This window comes from Ranitomeya imitator, chromosome 7, assembly GCF_032444005.1.
Source record: "Ranitomeya imitator isolate aRanImi1 chromosome 7, aRanImi1.pri, whole genome shotgun sequence".
NCBI classification, from domain to species: domain Eukaryota; kingdom Metazoa; phylum Chordata; class Amphibia; order Anura; family Dendrobatidae; genus Ranitomeya; species Ranitomeya imitator.
Genome location: NC_091288.1, coordinates 138,686,999 through 138,709,119, shown reverse-complemented (window position 1 = coordinate 138,709,119; position 22,121 = coordinate 138,686,999). Strand labels below are relative to the sequence as shown.

The window sequence follows — 22,121 nt, the reverse complement described above, 5'->3', positions numbered from 1 at the left end:
CATCAATAGTAAAAAGATCTAATGTTAAAAATAAGAAAAAAATTTAAAATCATTATATACTCACCCTCCGGCGCCTTTCCCGCTTATCGCGACGCTCCGGGCCATGCTTTGCGGTCTCGCGAGATGATGACGTAGCGGTCTCACGAGACCGCTAAGTCATCCAGGTAATTTCGCAATGCATCGCTGGGAATGGAAGCTGGCGGCTGCATCGCGCGCATAGGGACAGCTTCGCTGGACGCCGGAGGGTGAGTATCTAACTATTTTTTATTTTCATTCTTTTTTTAACAGGGATATAGTGCCCACAGTGCTATATAGTACTTGGGCTGTGTTATATACTGCGAGGCTGCTATATACTACGAGGGCAGTGTTATATACTGTGTGGCCTGTGTTATATACTGTGTGGGCAGTGTTATATACTACGTGGGCAATTTTATATACTAGCAGGGCAATGTTAAATACTACATGGGCAGTGTTATATACTATGTGGGCAGTGTTATATACTACATAGCTGTGCTATATACTACGTGGCTGTCTGTGTTACGTGGCCTCTGCTATATGCTATGTGGCTGCTATGTATATATATATATATATATATACACACATATACACATACATACATACATACATATTCTAGAATACCCAATGCGTTAGAATCGGGCCACCATCTAGTTTAAATATAAAAGTGTACTTGGAAAGACGTATTCACTGTTGGTTCTATTATGTATAGATTCAGGTATTTATTATGTGTGTATATATATATATATATATATATATATATATATATATATATATATATAATATTATGATACCTTGATTTATTTAAATTAGGACCCCAAGCATTAGATTTAATATTGACCTGTAATAACGCAGTATATATTGCATTTGTACGTCCGTTAATAATGATTTTAATATGATAATTTAATAAAGATGTATATTTTATTTTTTCAAAATTTAGCATTTACTTCCGATTATTTGTAGGATTACATACAACTATAGGATTAGTAACGGACAGGTCTTTTATAGATGCCTCTCCATTACTAGTCTGTGGGCTTGATGTCACCGGACAATACAAAGGTGGCATCAATCCCACAAATATGAGCCCCACTTGCCATCGCTACTGTGCAAGTAGGAAGAGTCGGTCATAGTGCCAGAATAGAATAGATGCACCTTTTTTGGGCGGCTGCCAGCTGCTATTTTTTAGGCTGGGGGGGCCAATATCCATGGCCCCTTACCAGCCTGAGAATACCAGCCCCTAGCTGTCTGCTTTAGCAGGGTTGGATGTCAAAAATTAGGGGGTCCCAACGGAGTTTTTTTTTAAATTATTTAAATAATTTAAAATATCGGAGTGAGGACCCCTCTTTTCTTGATAACCAGCCTTGCTGACAGCTGAGGGTTGCAGCCTACAGCTGTGAGTTTTGCCTGATTCGTTATCATAAATACAGGGGAACACACACCACATATTTTTTTTTAAATTACGGTATTTATTTAAAGCGCAGGCGCCAGCTGATGGCTACTCCTATCAGCTGCTCCTTTTCTCACTGTTATTAGCTACAGCAGGTGTCGGTTGATGGGAGGAGTAGTCCCCTCAGCCAACACCAATGACCGGAGGTATACTTTATACCTCCGAATATAGCTGCGGCCTCATGCTGTCATTTGACAGCGAGAGAATCGCGGCTGTCTAACTGATGGTGATGATTTTATCGCTGATCAGAAGTGGAGTTTGCCACACTGTCATGCATATGACAGCACATCAAGCACCTGGTGTTCGGGGGTCCAAACCTAAACCGTAACACTGACTCCCTGGTGAAGTCTGTGCCCGAACAGTAGGTGTTCTGTACAGACTCCGAACTTTACTGTTTGGGTTCACCCATTTCTACTCACCACACATGTAGATCAGTTCACAGAGGGGTCTAGTTTCCAAAATAGTGTCACTTGGGGGGGATGTTTATTGTTTAGGCACATCAGGGGCTCTGCAAATGCGACATGGCGTCCGCTAATTGTTGCATCAAATTCAAAAAGTCAAATGTTGCTCCTTCCCTTATGAGCCCTGCCATGCGCCCAAACAGGGGCTTTCCCCCACATATGGGGTATTGGCATGCTTAGAAATTGCACAACAAATGTTGGGGTCCATTTTTTCCTGTTACCTTTGTGAAAATAAAAAAAATTGGGTCTAATGTAAATCTTTTGTGAAAAAGTTAAATGTTCATTTTTTTCCACATTCCAAAAATTTCTGTGAAGCACCTTAAGAGTTAATACAATTCTTGAATGTGGTTTTGAGCACCTTGAGGGGTGCAATTTTTAGAATGGTGTCACATTGGGGTATTTTCTATCATATAGACCCCTCAAAGTGACTTCAAATGTGATGTGGTTCCTAAAAAGATATGGTTTTGTAAATTTTGTTGGAAAAAGGAGAAATCGCTGGTCTACTTTTAACCCTTATTACTCCCTAGCAAAAAAAAAATGTTGTTTCCAAAATTGTGCTGATGTAAAATACACATGTCGGAAATGTTATTTATTAACAATTTTGTGTGACACATCTCTAAGAATTCAAAGTTTGAAAATTGCAAAAGTTTCCAAATTTTTGTCAAATTTCCATTTTTTTCACAAATATAGGCAAGTTATAATGAAGAAATTCAGAATCCGTGAAATTGTTTGAAGCATTCCAGAATTATATAAAAATTTACCTGGTCGTTAACATGCAAACCACCTTGGGGGTAAAGGGGTTAATGTCTGTCTGCAATGTGGTATATTGTGAATATAAATTCAGGCCTTACTGATTTACTAACAGGGAGACTGGCAAATAATTCATGCTAACAGGTATTTTCAGCAATGCACACATTATTGATAATGCTATTTTAATGATGTTTTTCTTGACAGAGGGTGCATCAGATTGTTAGGGGATGAAGGCAGGTTGGCACCTTTTCAATGACTGACTCAAGCAGCAGAAAATCTAGAATCTTCTTAGGCTGGGATCACACACAGCGAGATACGGCCGAGCCTCACAGGTTAAAAACAAGCTATGGCACCGGCACTCTGGAGCGGAGCGTGTGGCCGCATAGCAATACAATAGCAATACATAGGGCCGCACGCTCCGCTCCGGAGTGCCGGTGCCAGAGCTTGTTTTTAACCTGCGAGACTCGGCCGTATCTCGTTGTAGTGTGACTCCGGCCTTACTTGTACTATGATATCTCCCACATGCAATACACACAAACATAAGGGATTATTTCTCTCTAAGTAACATGTTCAAAAGCAGCATAGAGGGCTTATACAGCAGTACTTAGCAGTGTAGCTGTGAATCAAGCATATTGTGTGATTCTCTAGTAAACAGTAGTATTGGTCTGTATGTGTCTGTCTTTCACTTCCACTTTGCCCCTTCTATCCCCTCTCCTATCCCTTGACTGTATGGAGAGTCATCTGATGCTTGTTGTTCTCTGTCTGCTTTGTCTTGAGCAGAACGGATTTTTAGCTTTCTTTCCTAGTGAATGATACGTTCAAGAGGACTGGAGAAGAGCAGGTGGCTCATATGTAGAGAATGCAGCATATCTTATCAGAGAAATATGCTTCTAAGTTGCAGATATTTACTTGTACTGTTAAGTTATGCAAATTTGGTTGAAACACTAACCATTTAAGTTGTTGTAACAATGTCTAACTTTCTCCCTCCTTTTTTTCTCCTCTTTACAGTGGCACAGACTTCCTTAATTGTGCAAAATGTTTGCGTTATAATTTGTGGAATCATCCTGATGTTGGTTTTCATGTATAAGACTGAACTTTTGTCCATGTATCAAGGATGGCTTTTGGTTAGTATCTAATATTGTCATTATTACTATTTTATAACTGTAAAATGTATATACATTTCTATAAATATTTCAATGTATTTATATTCATGCTGTCGTGCTACTAGGTGCGGCAGTCCGAAGAGTCACCCAGCCGGTTGCATTTTGCCGCCCCTGGAGAGGGATTTATCCAGTCTCTGAATCAGCTGTCATGGAATGCATTTATTATTGTGGGAAATCTAATGTACGGGCTGGCTTACACTGGCGAGTAGCATGATGATTCTCTGATGTGATAGAATCGGATACGATATGCAAATGACCCTCTGTTCAAACTCTGCTGCGAGCGTGACCCGAGTGTCATTTTACTGTGATCTGATTGTCTCGCATGCAAGAAGTGGATCACAAGTGCAGAGCAGACCGAGAACGTCATTTCTCCCTTCTGTGAGTCTTCGTATATCTGACTGCCCTAGGATTTGGCATGACAAAATAAACGCTAGTCAGCACTGCTCCGTAGTATAACATTGGAGCGGATGCTATCAGATAGCACTCGTCCGAGTTAAACGCTGGCTACTTGCTAAAAAAGGCTAAAATTAACCCCTCAACGAAGGAGCCAACGTGTTAATTTAAAAAATATTTAGTTTTTAAGGATAATAAATGAGAGACCCAGTTTAAGGTATCGGACAACCCCTTTAACCCTTTAACTACCAGGGGTAGTTCAGTTTATGAATTTGTTTTTTTCTCCCCTTTTCCCAGTCATAGCTTTTTTATGTTTACGTCAATATGGCCATGTGAGAGCTTGTTGTTTGGGGGACAAGTTGTACATTTGAACGACACAATTGGTTTTAACATATCATGTACAGTAAAACGGGAAAAAAATTCCAAGTGCGGTGAAATTGCAAAAAAGGTGCAATCTCAGAGTTGTGGTTCACTAAATGCTAAAACTGACGTGCCGTTATGATTCTCCAAGTCATTACGAGTTCACAGACACCAAACATCTATAGGTTCTTTTATATTTAAGTGGTGAAAAAAAAATCTAAATTCGTATAAAATAAGATATGGCGCCATTTTCTGAGACCTGTAGCGTCTCCACTTTTCATGATATTGGGTCAGGTGAGGGCTTATTTTTGTGCATGCCAAGCTGATGTTTTTATTCATACCATGTTGGTGTAGATATGATCTTTTGATCGCCCATTATTGCATTACAATGTAGCGGCAACCAAAAAAGCATAATTCTGGTGTTTAGAATTTTTTTCTCATTACACTGTTTAGCGATCGGGTTAATTCTTTTTTTACACGGCAATAACAAATATGTGTATGTTTGATTTTTTTTATTGTTTTGTTTTGAATGGGCCAAAAGGAGGGTGATTTTAATTTTTTTATGTTTTTATAATTTTTTTTTTTTTCATGCTTCGATAGTCTCCATGGGAGACTAGAAGCTGCAATACTTCAATCACCTCTGCTGCACCCAGGCGATGATCAGATCACCTGTGTGTAGCAGAAATGCTCACTTGCTATGAGCGTCGACTATGGAGTGGTGCTCATAGCAATCTGGCAATGACAACTATAGAGGTCTGCTGCTGACCTCTTGCTGTCATGCCGACCCATTGGTGACCCGCGATCATGTGACAGGGTCGATTGGCGGGATTAGCAATCACGTTGTGCCAGCTTCTAGAAGCAAGGCAAAAGTTAAAAAAAAAAAGTTTTAACAAATAATAATATAAAAGTTTAAATCACCCCCCCTTTCGCCCCATTCAAAATAAAACAATAAAAAAATCAAACATACACATATTTGGTATCGCCGCGTTCAGAATTGCCCAATCTATCAATAAAAAAAAAAGGATTAACCTGATCGCTAAACGGCGTAGTGAGAAAAAAAATTAAAACCGCGAGAATTACGTTTTTTTGGTCATCGCGACATTTTATTAAAATGCAATAACGGGTGATCAAAAAAACGTATCTGTACCAAAAGGTATCATTAAAAACGTCAGCTCGGCACGCAAAAAATAAGCCCTAACCCGACCTGAGACTCCCAAAAATGGAGATGCTAAAGGTATCGGAAACTACTACCCTCATCCACAAAGCACTCCATGGCTCAGCACCACCCTACATCTCCTCCCTGGTATCAGTCTACCACCCTACCCGTGCCCTCCGCTCCGCTAATGACCTCAGGTTAGCATCCTCAATAATCAGAACCTCCCACTCCCGTCTCCAAGACTTTACACGTGCTGCGCCGATTCTTTGGAATGCACTACCTAGGTTAATACGATTAATCCCCAATCCCCACAGTTTTAAGCGTACCCTAAAAACTCATTTGTTCAGACTGGCCTACCGCCTCAATGTATTAACCTAACGATCCCTGTGTGGCGTATTTAAAAAAAAAAATCACAACATAATCAGGTTCCTCGCATCATGTTCTCATTCACTTTATGCAGTTAATAGCCCTCTGTGTCTGTACTGCTACATACTTAGGCAGTTAACTGGTTCATGCAGCTTTACATGAACACCTGAGCCTTACACTATGGCTGGTCCGAATAACTAAAGCAATTGTTACCATCCACCTCTCGTGTCTCCCCTTTTCCCCATAGTTTGTAAGCTTGCGAGCAGGGCCCTCATTCCTCCTGGTATCTATTTTGAACTGTATTTCTGTTATGCTGTAATGTCTATTGTATGTACAAGTCCCCTCTATAATTTGTAAAGCGCTGCGGAATATGTTGGCGCTATATAAATAAAAATTATTATTATTATTATTATTATTATAAAATGGCATCATTTTTTTTTTTTTTAACCAAAGTTTGGAATCAACATGTTTGGTGTCAATGTACTCATAATGGCACGGATGATTGACCTTGTGGAGACCAAAACATCCAACACCGCGGAGACACCATCACGTATTTCTCAACGCAGTGATCCAGAACACTGCCCCCAAATATGCAAATGCATGTAGAGGAGCTGCGGAGACACCATCACGTGTTTCTCCTCTACATGCATTTGCATATTTGGGGGCAGTGTTCTGGATCACTGCGTTGAGAAATACGTGATGGTGTCTCTGCGGTGTTGGATGTTTTGGTCTCCACGAGGTCAATCATCCGTGCCTTTATAGACTTTATACTAGGCACTGCTCCTGATAGCCAGTTTCCTACTCCACACTGATGAGGAGCAAAAACCCCGAAACAGCTGTCTGTGGATGGATACCATGCTTGGCATAGGTGGTTTTCCTTTATTGGATGTTTTCCTTTATTGGATGCTGCCCTTCCTTTGGTTGTTCCTTCCCGGGGAAAGGCCTGGCTATTCACTGCCTGCGTTGAGAAACACGTGATGGTGTCTCCGCAGCTCCTCTACAATGTACTCATAATGACCGGGAGAATCATAACGGCAGGGCAGTTCTAGCATTTAGTAAACCTAGCAAAAAAGCTAAACAAAAAACCAGTGTGGGATTGCACTTTTTTTGCAATTTCACCACACACAAAAGTACAACTCGTCCCGCAAAAAATAAGCCCTCACATGGCCATATTGACAGAAAATGTAAAAAGTTATGGCTCTGGGAAGAAGTGGAGCGAAAAAAAGAAACACAAAAACGAAAAAGGGCTGCGGAGTGAAGGGGTTAATATCCGCATTATTTTTAATGTTTGTTAGTTTGTGTAGCTCATTTTCACAGGAAAAAAAGTAACATGTGAGAAATGGATGTAATTTCTAAACAGGTAATGCATTATTGTTTTAAGTCCCCTATAATTACATTTGAAAATCTACAAATGTTAACTTAACCCTTTCCTGTCCAGCTGATATTCAGTTTTTGCCTTTTTAACTTTTTTTCTCCTGTTCAAAGAACGATAAGGTTTTTTTAAACTAATTTAACATTCACTTTTTATCATTTTTATTATTTTAAATTTTGTAATATTGCACAGACTGAATATTAACCAAACCCCCTATGCCGAATCCCATTTTGACTATAAGGCTGGAGTCACACTAGCTTATTGCATCGGATGCGATATGCTATTGACCCTCAGCTACTGCTCTTCTGTCAGCAGGAGCCGAGTGTCATGCGTCTGTGCTCCGATTCTCTCGCAGAGAGCGGATCGGAGCACAGCTGCGGAGGAGGTAGAGAAACTAATTTCTCCATCTCCTCCATTGCCGGGGTCAGCGTTTAATGCACATCACTCAGATGATATCCGAGGGATGTGCGTTGTCTCACTCGTACCCATAGGCTTATATGGGTGCTAGTGAGCCGAGAGTCGGCCGAGTGTCAGTGATAATCGCAGCATGCTGCGATTGTCTCGGACCGAGGAAAACGGCCGAAAAAAGATCGGCTGCTGGGAGCTGCCCCATAGTTTAACATTGGTCCGAGTGCAATGCGATTTTTTTTTTATCGCATTGCACTCGTTCGTTTTAGCTGCCAGTGTGACCCCGGCCTCATGGTGCCGACTGTCACGCTGTGTCTATAAGTAAACAGGGAGCTGGAACCCTAACAATCCCTGCTAGATACCACTAAAGGTGAAAAGGTTTGGGCCACCAGCCTTACTGTTCTTCTGTTTTACCCTAAGCTGTCCCCTCTCCCTTCCCCTAGGAGGCCTGTGACAGAAATACAATTGTACAAACACGTAGGACAAACAGGGATAACAGAAAGCAACTAACATACAAAACAATCACCAAAGGTAGAGAGGTATATGGAGAAGGGTAGGAATATATAAACCAAATGGGAATAGGACCCTGAAGAAAGAATACACTAAAACAGCATGCAACAATCTCCAGCACAACAACGATCTCCAACTCAGCACAGCGACTCCAAGGAGCTAGGAAGTAAAACGGTCTGGCCAAGTTTTATAGGGAGAGGAAATGACCAGGTCAGGAACAGCTTTGTGATGGAGCTGCAAGTTTCTAACCTGAATAGAAAGGGTTGTTAACCTCTTCCGCAACAAAGGAAACAGAATCTTTTTAATATGAAACTAAATGGAAGATCTGTGATTCACAACATGTAACGATTTTCTAACCCCAGATCTCCCAGGAGGACGTGACCCACTGGTGACACTGACAGACTCGATGTGTGCTCTAACGTGCGTAATGTTCAGATACTCAGATGCAGTCTACTACGTCTGGGTGTTCACCTCCAGAAGTCCTACACTCCCACAAATTATGTGCGTCTGAGCGCATATTGACTCTGTTTGCAGCATTATAGTCTACGCCCAAATCCCGTTTTGCAGACGGGTCCGGACTTAAGCCAACGAACGTGGTCAAAAACGCATTGTGAACGGAGCCTAACAGAAGTAAATGAACTATATTATTTGTAAACCAATTTCTCCTAACTACAACAGTACCCTGGATACAGACTGAATATACCAGTGTGACTGCATACAGGAATGTGATGGTATACAGTCAGTCACATGCTATATACACTCAAAGGGCTGTATATATAGACACATATCCATGTACAGTTAGTCACATAGGTATACCACAAGTGAATTACAAAGTGATGAAGAGGCAGTCACAGATGCTACAGGCTGATGAACTTACCCTCAGGCAGGTTGACTGGTTTCCTACTTAATGACCCCCATTATTCCTAAGAAAAGTGTTGGAGGCCGTTCATCATAGTGTGGTAATGAGGACGCTGGGCTTTCTTGGTGGTAATCTGTGTGCTTTCTAATTGGAGAAGCCCCTGCAGACCGCTAATCCTCCAATCAGTGTAAAGCTCAGCACTTCAGAGGAGGGCAAGAAATATTTGTTTTTCCCCATTTCTGTCAGCTCAATGCATAGGGACTATAATTCCCACCCAAAAGATGCCATTTATTTTCTTTCAAGTCTGTTTAAAAGGCAGCAAAATGCGTTACTTACTAAATTTACATATTCTTTTATAGTTGGTGCCACCACAGAAAATACGACCCTGGTTACTAATATATGTATACACAGCTGATAACACTAGATCCTCATCACGATAGGTGACGTCACAGCCGACCCTGCTCCTCCTCCTTTCACATTGACCTTTGCACAAGTTCATTAGATGCTTCAGAACAAAGAAGGGGTCAGAGTCTGCTCAGTGCAGCTAATGTCCATGTGGATTTCCCAAAACAGGAGGTTAGACTCTAAAAATCCCAGTGTCCAGCGTGAAAATGGCAAGACTTACCTTTCTTTTATATACTGCACATTTTCTGACAAGAGTCCTTTTAACCCCTTCCTAGTAAAGCCAGTTTTCATCTTTCTAGCCAGATCAAATGTTTCAGATCTGACATGTCACTTTGTGGTAGTTCTGAGGCCATTTGATGTGACCCACTGCAGTTTGTTACTGGTAATGTAGTTATGTTTTTCATTTGAAGGCTGGAGTCACACTAGCGAGTTTTACGGACGTAAGAGCACAGAAAATACGTCCGTAAAACTCGCCAAACAAACGGTACAATTATTCTCTATGCCCCTGCTCCTATCTGCCGTATTTTACTGATCAGTATTATACGGCTTTCTACGGCCGTAGAAAATCGCAGCATGCTGCGTTTGTCACCGTATTGCGCAAAAAAAAGCCAATGAAAGTCTATGGAAGCCCCAAAAATACGGATTACACACGGACCAGCAGTGTGACTTGCGAGAAATACGCAGCGGTGTTAGAGAGAAAAGCCGGTAATTCAGTGCGGTGTACAGTAAAATCACACTGACAGCTTACAGTAGAATAGGTAGAATAAATGTGTACACATAGAATAGGTATATATATATATATATATATATATATATATATGTCAGTGAGACACATATATGTATATATATTATTACTTCATACAGCGCTAGATAGCTTTAAAGCCGGTAATTCAATTACCGGCCTTTGCTATCTCCTTCCTAAACCCGACATGATATGAGACATGGTTTACATCCAGTAAACCATCTCATATCCCCATTTGCTTTGCATATTCCACACTACTAATGTTAGTAGTGTGTATATGCAAATTTGGCCGTTCTAGCTATTAAATTAAAGGGTTAAATGGCGGAAAAATTGGCGTGGGCTCCCGCGCAATGTTCTCCGCCAGAGTAGTAAAGCCAGTGACTGAGGGCAGATATTAATAGCCTGGAGAGGGTCCACGGTTATTGGCCCCCCCCCCTGGCTAAAAACATCTGCCCCCAGCCACCCCAGAAAAGGCACATCTGGAAGATGCGTCTATTCTGGCACTTGGCCTCTCTCTTCCCATTCCCGTGTAGCGGTGGGATATGGGGTAATGAAGGGTTAATGTCACCTTGCTATTGTAAGATGACATTAAGCCAGATTAATAATGGAGAGGCATCAATTATGACACCATCCATTATTAATCCAATACTAGTAAAGGGTTAAAAAAAAACACAAACACATTATTAAAAATTATTTTAATGAAATAAAAACAAAGGTTGTTGTAATAATTTATTCTACGCTCAATCCAATCACTGAAGACCCTCGATCTGTAACAAAAAAAAATAATAAACCAACAATATCCATACCTTCTGAAGATCTGTAACGTCCAACGATGTAAATCCATCTGAAGGGGTTAAAATATTTTGCAGCAAGGAGCTCTGCTAATGCAGCGCTGCTCCTTGCTGCAAAACCCCGGAGAATGAAGGTAAAGTAGGTCAATGACCTATATTTACCTTCATTTGCGGTGAGGCGCCCTCTGCTGGTTGTTCCTAGATCGTGGGAACTTTGCTAGAAAGCTCCCAGGCTCGAGTTCATATGAGGACAACCAGCAGAGGGCGCCTCTTATGAACTCGAGCCTGGGAGCTTTCTAGGAAAGTTCCCACGATCTAGGAACAACCAGCAGAGGGTGCCTCACCGCAAATGAAGGTAAATATAGGTAATCGACCTACTTTACCTTCATTCTCCGGGGTTTTGCAGCAAGGAGCAGCGCTGCATTAGCAGAGCTCCTTGCTGCAAAATATTTTAACCCCTTCAGATGGATTTACATCGTTGGACGTTACAGATCTTCAGAAGGTATGGATATTGTTGGTTTATTATTTTTTTTTGTTACAGATCGAGGGTCTTCAGTGATTGGATTGAGCGTAGAATAAATTATTACAACAACCTTTGTTTTTATTTCATTAAAATAATTTTTAATAATGTGTTTGTGTTTTTTTTAACCCTTTACTAGTATTGGATTAATAATGGATAGGTGTCATAATTGACGCCTCTCCATTATTAATCTGGCTTAATGTCACCTTACAATAGCAAGGTGGCATTAACCCTTCATTACCCCATATCCCACCGCTACACGGGAATGGGAAGAGAGTGGCCAAGTGCCAGAATAGGCGCATCTTACAGATGTGCCTTTTCTGGGGTGGCTGGGGGCAGATGTTTTTAGCCAGGGGGGGGGCAATAACCGTGGACCCTCTCCAGGCTATTAATATCTGCCCTCAGTCACTGGCTTTACTACTCTGGCGGAGAAAATTGCGCGGGAGCCCACGCCAATTTTTTCCGCCATTTAACCCTTTAATTTAATAGCTAGAACGGCCAAATTTTGCATATACACCTAATAACATTAGTAGTGTGGAATATGCAAAAAAAAGTTGATATGAGATGGTTTACTGTATGTAAACCAGGTCTCATATCATGTCGGGTTTTAGGAAGGAGATAGCAAAAGCCGGTAATTGAATTACCGGCTTTAAAGCTATCTAGCGCTGTATGAAGTAATAATATATATACATATATGTGTCTACTGACTATATATATATATATATATATATATATATATATATACATACACAGTATATATGTTTGTTTTTTTTTTACACATGGATCCCTTGTATAGCCGTATGTTGGTTTTGCAAGCCTGCGAGAAAAACACGCAGTACGGATGCCATACGGATTACATACGGAGGATGCCATGCGCAAAAAACGCTGAAACACCCTGCCTACGGAGGAGCTACGGACCACTATTTTGGGGACTTTTCAGCGTATTACGGCCGTAATATACGGACCGTATTGTCTTACGCTGAGTGTGACTCCAGCCGAAGAGATGAAAGGGTGATTCCAGCACATCTACTAAGGTAAAATAAAAACGTATTTTATGACAACAATTTATGACTAAGGGCGCTTCCTATATACATATCCTCTGCCTATATATCCGTTCACACCCGAGACATGTGTTAAACAATTTGCCAGTTGGTGACTATGTTAGAGCCAGGAGATGTTGCACAAAAAAATGACAGATATATTTCTGAATATCGCAATATTAGCTCCAGACTCCAAAGAAGAGGTTACTCTTTAGCTGTCCTAAATAAGGTGAAAATGGTTTTATACCATAATTTTAACCATGTTATACATTAAAGATTTTTGCTTTTAAATAATTATTCACCGATGGATCTGTTGCTGGGTACCTTTTCCTCTTTGATACTACTCGCTTGCTTCTAACACAAACTTCTTTCTGTGCACGGCAACGGGATTCTACTGTGGTGAGATGGATTTTTTTCTGCAAAGTTTTTTTGGTTCCTCCTATATACAGTATGAGCAACCACATAGCTCCCTAAATAAAGTATGATCCACCACATAGCCTGTTATATATTACTAGATGGTAGTATATTGCCCAGCCACGTAGTATATTGCCCAGCCACGTAGTATATTGCCCAGCCACGTAGTATATTGCCCAGCCACGTAGTATATTGCCCAGCGACGTAGAATATTGCCCAGCCACGTAGTATATTGCCCAGCGACGTAGTATATTGCCCAGCGACGTGTTATATTGCCCGGTCACGTAGTATATTGCCCGGCCACGTAGTATATTGCCCAGCCACGTAGTATATTGCCCAGTCACGTAGTATATTGCCCAGTCACGTAGTATATAGCAGAGCCCCGTAGTACGGTATATTGCCCAGTCACGTAGTATATTGCCCAGCCACATAGTATATAGCAGAGCCACGTAGTACGGTATATTGCCCAGCGACGGAGTATATTGTCTAGCCACATAGTATATTGCCCAGCCACGTAGTATATTGCCCAGCACAGAGCCACGTAGTATAGAGACTTAAAAAAAAATAAACATAAACTCACCTTCCGAAGGCCCATTGAAGTCCTGCTATACTCACCATCCGCTGCCTTTTCTGCTCCTCACGACGCTCCCGGGACCGCTCCATTGCAAGCGGCAGCTTCCGGTCCCAGGGCTGGTATGAGCAGGACCTATGATGACATCGCGGTCACATGACCGTGACGTCACGGCAGGGCCTTGTCGCACACCAGCCCTGGGACCGGAAGCTGCCGCTTGCAATGGAGCGTTCCCGGTAGCGTCGCGAGGAAAGGCGGCGGAGGGTGAGTACAGCAGGGTGAGCATAGGCAGCATCAATAGTAAATAGTTGGGGACACACAGGGTTAATAGCGGTAACGGAGTGCGTTACACCGCGGGCCGTTACCGCTGCCATTAACCCTGTGTGAGTGGAGGGGATTATGGAGCGGGCGCCGGGCAGTGAGTGCAGGGGAGTAGGGGAGGGACTAATCGGACTGTGGCCGTCGCTGATTGGTCGCGGCAGCCATGACAGGCAGCTGCCGATACCAATCAGCGAATGAATAACCGTGACAGAAGGACAGACAGACAGACAGAAGTGACCCTTAGACAATTATGTATATAGATATGTATATATATATATATATATATATATATATATACGGTCATGGCCAAAAGTATTGACACCCCTGCAATTCTGTCAGATAATACTCATTTTCTTCCTGAAAATGATTGCAAACATAAATTATTTGGTATTATTCTCTTCATTTAATTTGTCTTAAATGAAAAAACACAAAAAAAATTGTCCTAAAGCCAAATTGGATATAATTCCACATCAAACATAAAAAAGGGGGTGGACAAAAGTATTGGCACTGTTCGAAAAATCATGTGATGCTTCTCTAATTTGTGTAATTAACAGCACCTGTAACTTACCTGTGGCACTTAACAGGTGTTGGCAATAAGTAATCACACTTGCAGCCAGTTGACATGGATTAAAGCTGACTCAACCGCTGTCCTGTGTCATTGTGTGTACCACATTGAGCATGGAGAAAAGAAAGAAGACCAAAGAACTGTCTGAGGACTTGAGAAATCAAATTGTGAGGAAGCATGAGCAATCTCAAGGCTACAAGTCCATCTCCAGAGACCTGAATGTTCCTGTGTCTACCGTGCGCAGTGTCATCGAGAAGTTTAAAGCCCATGACACTGTGGCTAACCTCCCTAGATGTGGACGGAAAAGAAAAATTGACGAGAGATTTCAACGCAAGATTGTGCGGATGTTTGATAAAGAACCTCGACTAACATCGAAACAAGTTCAAGCTGCCCTGCAGTCCGAGGGTACAACAGTGTTAACCCGTACTATCCGTCGGCGTCTGAATGAAAAGGGACTGTATGGTAGGAGACCCAGGAAGACCCTACTTCTTGCCTTGAGACATAAAAAAGCCAGGCTGGAGTTTGCCAAAACTTACCTGAAAAAGCCTAAAACGTTTTGGAAGAATGTTCTCTGGTCAGATGAGACAAAAGTAGAGCTTTTTGGGCAAAGGCATCAACATAGAGTTTACAGGAGAAAAAAAGGCATTCAAAGAAAAGAACACGGTCCCTACAGTCAAACATGGCGGAGGTTCCCTGATGTTTTGTGGTTGCTTTGCTGCCTCTGTGTTGTGAATTCCGCTCTTAGGCTCCCTCTGGTGGTTGTAAGTGGCACTTTTGTGAGTTCTGCTCTTGGGCTCCCTCTTGTGGTTTCAAGTGGTATGGCTGCTCCTTGGAGTTAGCTGTCATCAGCTGCCTCCACTTATCGTCTCTTCTGCTCGGCTATTTAGGCCTGGCTCTTTCTTCAGCCAGTGCCACTTGTAAATGGTTCCTGGTTGGATTCACATCTCTTTGGATTTCCCTGTTATCCTGACCAGTTCAGCAAAGCTAAGTTTTTTGCTTGCGCTTTTCTGTTCACAGATTGTGGACTTATCCGTTCAGTGCTTTCTATGTTTGTCCAGCGTTATCAGTATTAATTAATTCTGTCTTGCTGGAAGCTCTGGGAAACAGATTTACCCTCCACACCTTTAGTCAGGTGTGGAGATTTTTTTGTAAACTCTGCGTGGATTTTTGTAGTGTTTTATACTGACCGCACAGTATTCCATCCTGTCCTATCTATCAAGCTAGACTGGCCTCCTGTGCTTATCCTGGTTTCATTCTGTGTATGTCTTTTCCCTCTCCACTCACAGTCATTATTTGTGGGGGGCTAATCTATCCTTTGGGGATTTTCTCTGAGGCAAGATAGTTTTCTTGCTTCTGTCTTTAGGGGTAGTTAGCTCTTAGGCTGTGACGAGATGCCTAGGGAGAGTTAGGAGCATTCCACGGCTACTTCTAGTGTTGTGTTGAGCTTAGGGACTGCGGTCAGTACAGTTACCACTTCCTTCAGAGCTCGTTCCATGTTGCTCCTAGACCACCGCATCATAACACTCTGGCACTGGAATGCTTGACCGTGTGCATGGCATTATGAAGTCTGAAGACTACCAACAAATTTTGCAGCATAATGTAGGGCCCAGTGTGAGAAAGCTGGGTCTCCCTCAGAGGTCATGGGTCTTCCAGCAGGACAATGACCCAAAACACACTTCAAAAAGCACTAGAAAAATTGTTTGAGAGAAAGCACTGGAGACTTCTAAGGTGGCCAGCAATGAGTCCAGACCTGAATCCCATAGAACACCTGTTGAGAGATCTAAAAATGGCAGTTTGGAGAAGGCACCCTTCAAATATCAGGGACCTGGAGCAGTTTGCCAAAGAAGAATGGTCTAAAATTCCAGCAGAACATTGTAAGAAACTCATTGATGGTTACCGGAAGTGGTTGGTCGCAGTTATTTTGGCTAAATGTTGTGCAAACAAGTATTAGGCTGAGGGTGCCAATACTTTTGTCTGGCCCATTTTTGGAGTTTTGCGTGAAATGATCAATGTTTTGCTTCATTCTCTTTTGTGTTTTTTCATTTAAGACAAATTAAATGAAGATAATAATACCAAATAATTTGTGTTTGCAATCATTTTCAGGAAGAAACTGAGTATTATCTGACAGAATTGCAGGGGTGTCAATACTTTTGGCCATGACTGTATTTGTAAAACCAGGGGAGGAGTCCTGTGAAGATCATTTGCATATTACCAGTGCATTCTAGGATAAGTGAAGATTCTCTGCAAACTCAAGGAACACCGGATTTTGGCCATTGAAGTGGAAAGGAGGACATTGGAAATACGTGTGTTTTTGGCACGATCTTCACCGCTTTTACATCATATATACATTAAGAACATGACAAAGGCCAGTAGCCATTTTGTGAGCTGCATTGCATGCTACATGTTCAGAGACTTACCAGTGGAAAAGCCAAACTTCACATGCCAGAAATACAAGCTTGTGTCCCTGTTGGAAGAAAAGTTGCAAAATCTAGAACGCAGAATAGCTACATTGAAAATTGTTAAGGAAGATGAGGAGTTACATAGTTACATAGGTTGAAAAAGAGCTAGGTCGATCAAGTTCAACCTTTCTCCACCAATTGTTCATTTTGTCACTAAAATAACTATAATCCGCAATGTTATGTGTATTGAGGAAATCATCCAGCCCTTTTTTTAAAAGATGTTATAGTGTCTGCCATTACTACCTGCCTGTAGACACGTCGTGCATCTGCGCGCCGGGATCAGCGAAATGATTTACTGCACCTGCGCGTAATTCGTGCAGGTGCAGCAAATCAGAGCGCCCCCATCTTTGTGCACACTTCGGCTGTCACATTAAAACTGCGCATGCGCTCCTCCTGTACAAAGATGGCAGCAGTCAGTGAATCATTCGGCTGGTCCCGGCGGCGGCGTGTTAACGACGGTGTTCCGCTGGTGGTACCGCGCAATAGGTTGGTATCAGAATCAGTTTCAATTGGGTGTCCCAATATGGCGGTCGGTGAACTTCCTCCGCTTGGAATTCTGGGATACAGTGATATCTGGACAGAATAGGAAATGAAAACATTACAAGGCAATTTCCGTATATATTCGACCATTTTTTTGGGCTGAAAGTCCCCCCTCTCGGCTTATACTCGAGTCATACCTAGGGGTCGGCAGGGGAGGGGGAGCGGAGGCTGTCTAATTATACTCACCTACTCCTGGCGCGGTCCCTGGCTCCCCGGCGCCCCAGCTTCCTGTACTGAGCGGTCACATGGTACCGCTCATTACAGTAATGAATGTGTGGCTCCACCTCCCATAGGGGTGGAGCCGCATATTCATTAAGGTAATGAGCGGTAACGGTGACCGCTCAGTACAGGAAGAAGCTGCCGGCGCCAGGGAAGCAGGGACTGCACCGCGCCAGGAGCAGGTGAGTATAATGGGGAAGGGGAGCGTTTCGCGATATTCACCTGCTCCCCGTTCTGGGCGCCGCTCCGTCTTCAGCGTCTTCTGCAGTGACGCTCAGGTCAGAGGGTGCGGTGACGTGCTTAGTGCGCGCCCTCTGCCTGAACGTCAGTGCAGAAGACGTTGAAGATGGAGCGGCGCCGGAACGAAGTCAGGTGAATATTGAAAGTGGCGGGGGCCTGAGCGACGGAGAGGTGAGTATGTGATTTTTTTTTTTTTTTTATTATTATGGGGCCATCATAAACTTTATGGAGCATTATATGGGGCTCCTGATTCAATATGGATATCTTATGGGGCCATCATAAACTTTATGGAGCATTATATGGGGCTCCTGATTCAATATGGATATTCAAAAACACTTAACCTACTGATGTCTCAATTAATTTTACTTTTATTTGTATCTAGTGTTGAGCGATACCTTCCGATATTGGGAAATATAGGATCGGATTGGATCGGACCGATACCCCAAAAAAATATCGGATATCGCAGATTCCGATACTGGAAACCAATGCAAGTCAATGAGACACAAATATCGGAATGAAAATAAACCCTTTCTTTCCTTGTAGGTTAATTCTTCATGAACGAAAACAACTACTGTAGAATGTATTGGGGGAGGTGGAGGAGACATTAAAGGCATAGAGGTTTAGCCCAATCAAATGGAATAGCAGGAATTAATTTTTTTTTAAGACGTTCGGAGTTACAAAAAATCTTAACATAGTCAATATCTTTGTATTTTGCCAGATATTTATGCTCTTCACCTTTTTTACTTCTCCCACACTTTCTCCTTCATCATCCACAGCAGCAGCATCTTTTTCATCAACTTCTTCTTCACCTTATTCATCTTCTTCTTCTTCACCTTCTTCCTATTATTCTTTTTTTACATTCTTCATATTCTTCTTATTCAACTCTTCTTCTTCTTCATATTCTACTTCTTCATATTCTTCTTCATCATATTCTTATTTGTGACAGGCATTCCTGTAGTTGTCATCTATAAAGGTTTGAAGATTACACTTTCCCTTCTGCCTGTCACAAAAGATTTACAACAGGATTTGTCCGCATTCAGTTTGGCCTGCAGCAGCAGATATTTTCCAGGGGCACCACGAGGAGGAACGGACTCACCCCCATACACTGCTTTGTCTTCTTCTGTTTATAATTTATATAATATCTTTTGCTTTTAATCTTATGCTTTAATGTTCTGCTTTTTGTTCTGCAGCTTCTTGTTCTTCTGCTTCTTGGTCTTCTGTCTCTTGTTCTTCTGTATCTTGGTGGTTGTCTTCTTGTTCTTTGTCCTCTTGGTCATCTTCTTCAGGGTCATCTTCTTGGTCTTCTTTGGGGTGGTCTTCAGGGTCGTCTTCTTCGGGGTGGTCTTCAGGGTCGTCATCTTCAGGGTCATCGTCAGGGAGATCCAGAGTGATTACCAAAAACCATTTCAAAAAGCTTGAACTTGGAAATGTAGCAGAAGGTACAAGAAGGCTGAGGAACTGCCGAGAACCAGCTGACGGTACTGGAACCCAGATGGGTAGCAGAAGGTACAAGAGCCACTGGAACTACCGAGGACCAGCTGATTGTACTGGAACCCGGTTATTCAGCAGGAGGTACGTGTGCCAGAAAGCACTACCAAGGACCACCAGACATTGGTGGAACTCAGATACCGAGAAGCAGGCACCTAAGCCAAAGGCACTGCCTGGAACCAGCTGTTACTGGAACCCTGGGGGACATATTCAAGATTGATTTCCAAAGAACCAGCTAATGGTACTGGAACTCAGATAGGCAGCGGAAGGTACACATGAAAAAAAAAAGTTGCAAGGCCGCGAGCCGGCCGGAGTTACCGAAACCCTCAGTCCTACAGGGGGTGCTTGTCCTATTGGCACTATGGAACCGGCCTTCATTGCCAGATCCCGCAGCCCACATAGGAAGCACCTAAACTGCAGGCACCATAGAGTCGGCTAACCCAACCGCAACACAACAGGACAACGTATTGGAGGCAAAGTGACGACACTATCCGGAAACAGCTGGCGTGCTGGAACCAGGCTGGGCAGGTGGGAGTGCCTCAGACACTGCTGGGAAACAGCTGGTTGTGCTGGAACCCAGGGTAAATACTAAAAACAGTGGAACCAGAGGCCTAATTGGAGCTAGTTTAAAATCATTAGTAGTGTGAATGTGGACAGAGCAGGAGAAATTGCCGGACACACAGCAGGGTATCAGCTGACGTTACTGAACCCCAATAACACAGGAGCAAGTGTTGACTGTGCAGACGGCACTTCTGAGCAGCAACTGGCGGTGTTGGAGCCCAGGGAATACAGTTCAGGTGGTAGAAACATGAACACAACAGGAGACCTGGATACTGTTGCCAACCAATTATTTAATCTGGAAGAGGACTGGCAAATTCCTGCGAGATCCAGGCCTTGTTCATTTTCAGAAAAGTAAGCCGGTCAACGTTATCGGAGGATAGGCGCATGCGGCGGTCTGTTAGTACACCACCTGCGGCACTAAAGACGCGTTCCGATAATACACTAGCAGCAGGGCAAGCCAGCACCTCCAATGCATACTGGCTAAGCTCTGGCCATGTATCCAGCTTAGAGACCCAAAACTTGAAGTGGGAAGAGCTGTCTGGAAGTACACTGAGAGGGCAAGACATGTAGTCTGTCACCATCTGACAGAAACGTTGCCTCCTGCTGACTGGAGCCGTCTGTGATGGTGTAGACATTTGTGGCGGGGACACAAAACTTTGCCACATTTGGGCCATACTGGTCTTGCCTTGTGCTGAGGCGCTGCTTCTGCTCCCTCTTTGTGCAGAGCTTCCTCCACTGCCTCGACGCACTGAGCTGCTTTGTAAAGCACTAGCAGCACTGCTCTCGGGTGGAATGGAGAACATAATGGAATGCACCAGTGTGTCTTGGTACTTCCGCATTTTACGCTGCCAGTTTAACGGTGTTATGAGGCTTTGTAAGTTGTCCCGGTAGCAAGGATCTAGGAGGGTGGACACCCAGTAATCAGCCGTGTTGAGAATGTGGGCGATGCGGCGGTCGTTTCTCAGGCAATGCAGCATGAAATCAACCATGTGCTGCAGACTGCCAGCTGGCCAAGAAATGCTGTCCACTGCTTATGGCATCATCTCTGCCTGCTCTGCATCACCCCACCCTCGCTCTACATACTGACTACTAGAGCATTGTGTACCTCCCTCCTCTGGACTGATGTCTTCCTCCTCCGTTGACTCCTCCTCATCCTCCTCACAAAGTGTCCCCTGCCCAGTCCTTTGTGATGAACCATGTTGCGCAGACTGTCCAGAAGCAGATGGCATTTGTGACTCCTCATCCTCCACCTTTTCCAAAAACCTCCTCCCTTAGTGCTTGCAGTATTTTTTCAAGCAGGCAGATAAGGGGGACAGTCATGCTGACTAGTGCATCATCTGCACTTGCCATCCGCGTGGAATCATCGAAGGCACGCAAAACGTGGCAGATGTCCTTCATAGAGGCCCACTCAGTGGTGGTGAAGTGTGAACGGCGTGCAGTGCGACTTGTTTGCACCTGATGCAGCTGGTACTCCATTACTGCTGCCTGCTGCTCACACAACCTCTCCCAACATATGTAACGTTGAATTCCACCACTTGGGAATGTCACATATGATGCGATGTTCCGGAAGGCGGAATCGGCGCTACAGAGCTGCAATGCGCGATCTTGCCATGCTGGAACGCCGCAAGTAAGCGCACTCTATGCGGACCTTGTGCAGCAGTGCATCAAGATCCCGATAGTCCCTCAAAAAACTCTGCACGACCAAGTTGAGCACATGTGCCAGACATGGGATGTGAGTGAGGTTGCATAGACCCAGAGCTGCCACCAGATTTCGGCCATTGTCACACACTACCATGCCTGGCTGGAGATTCGCTGGCACAAACCACACCTCGCTCTGCTGCTTGATGGCATTCCAGAGCTCCTGCGCTGTGTGACTTCGATTCCCCAAAGAAATTAATTTCAATACGGCCTGTTGACGTTTGGCCACGGCTGTGCTCATATCGGTCGTAACAGGTAAGCGTTCACAGGTCCATGTGGAGGTAGAC

General features: G+C 43.3%; 1 protein-coding gene across 1 annotated transcript in view; it reads left to right on the top strand.

The window, feature by feature from the left end:
- Positions 1–22,121, top strand: part of SLC40A1 (solute carrier family 40 member 1) — a 152,837-nt gene that overhangs the window by 97,930 nt on the left and 32,786 nt on the right. The window contains exon 4 of the mRNA XM_069733845.1: positions 3,682–3,797. Coding sequence (XP_069589946.1) covers positions 3,682–3,797 — 116 coding nt within the window. The remainder of the gene's footprint in view (positions 1–3,681; positions 3,798–22,121) is intronic.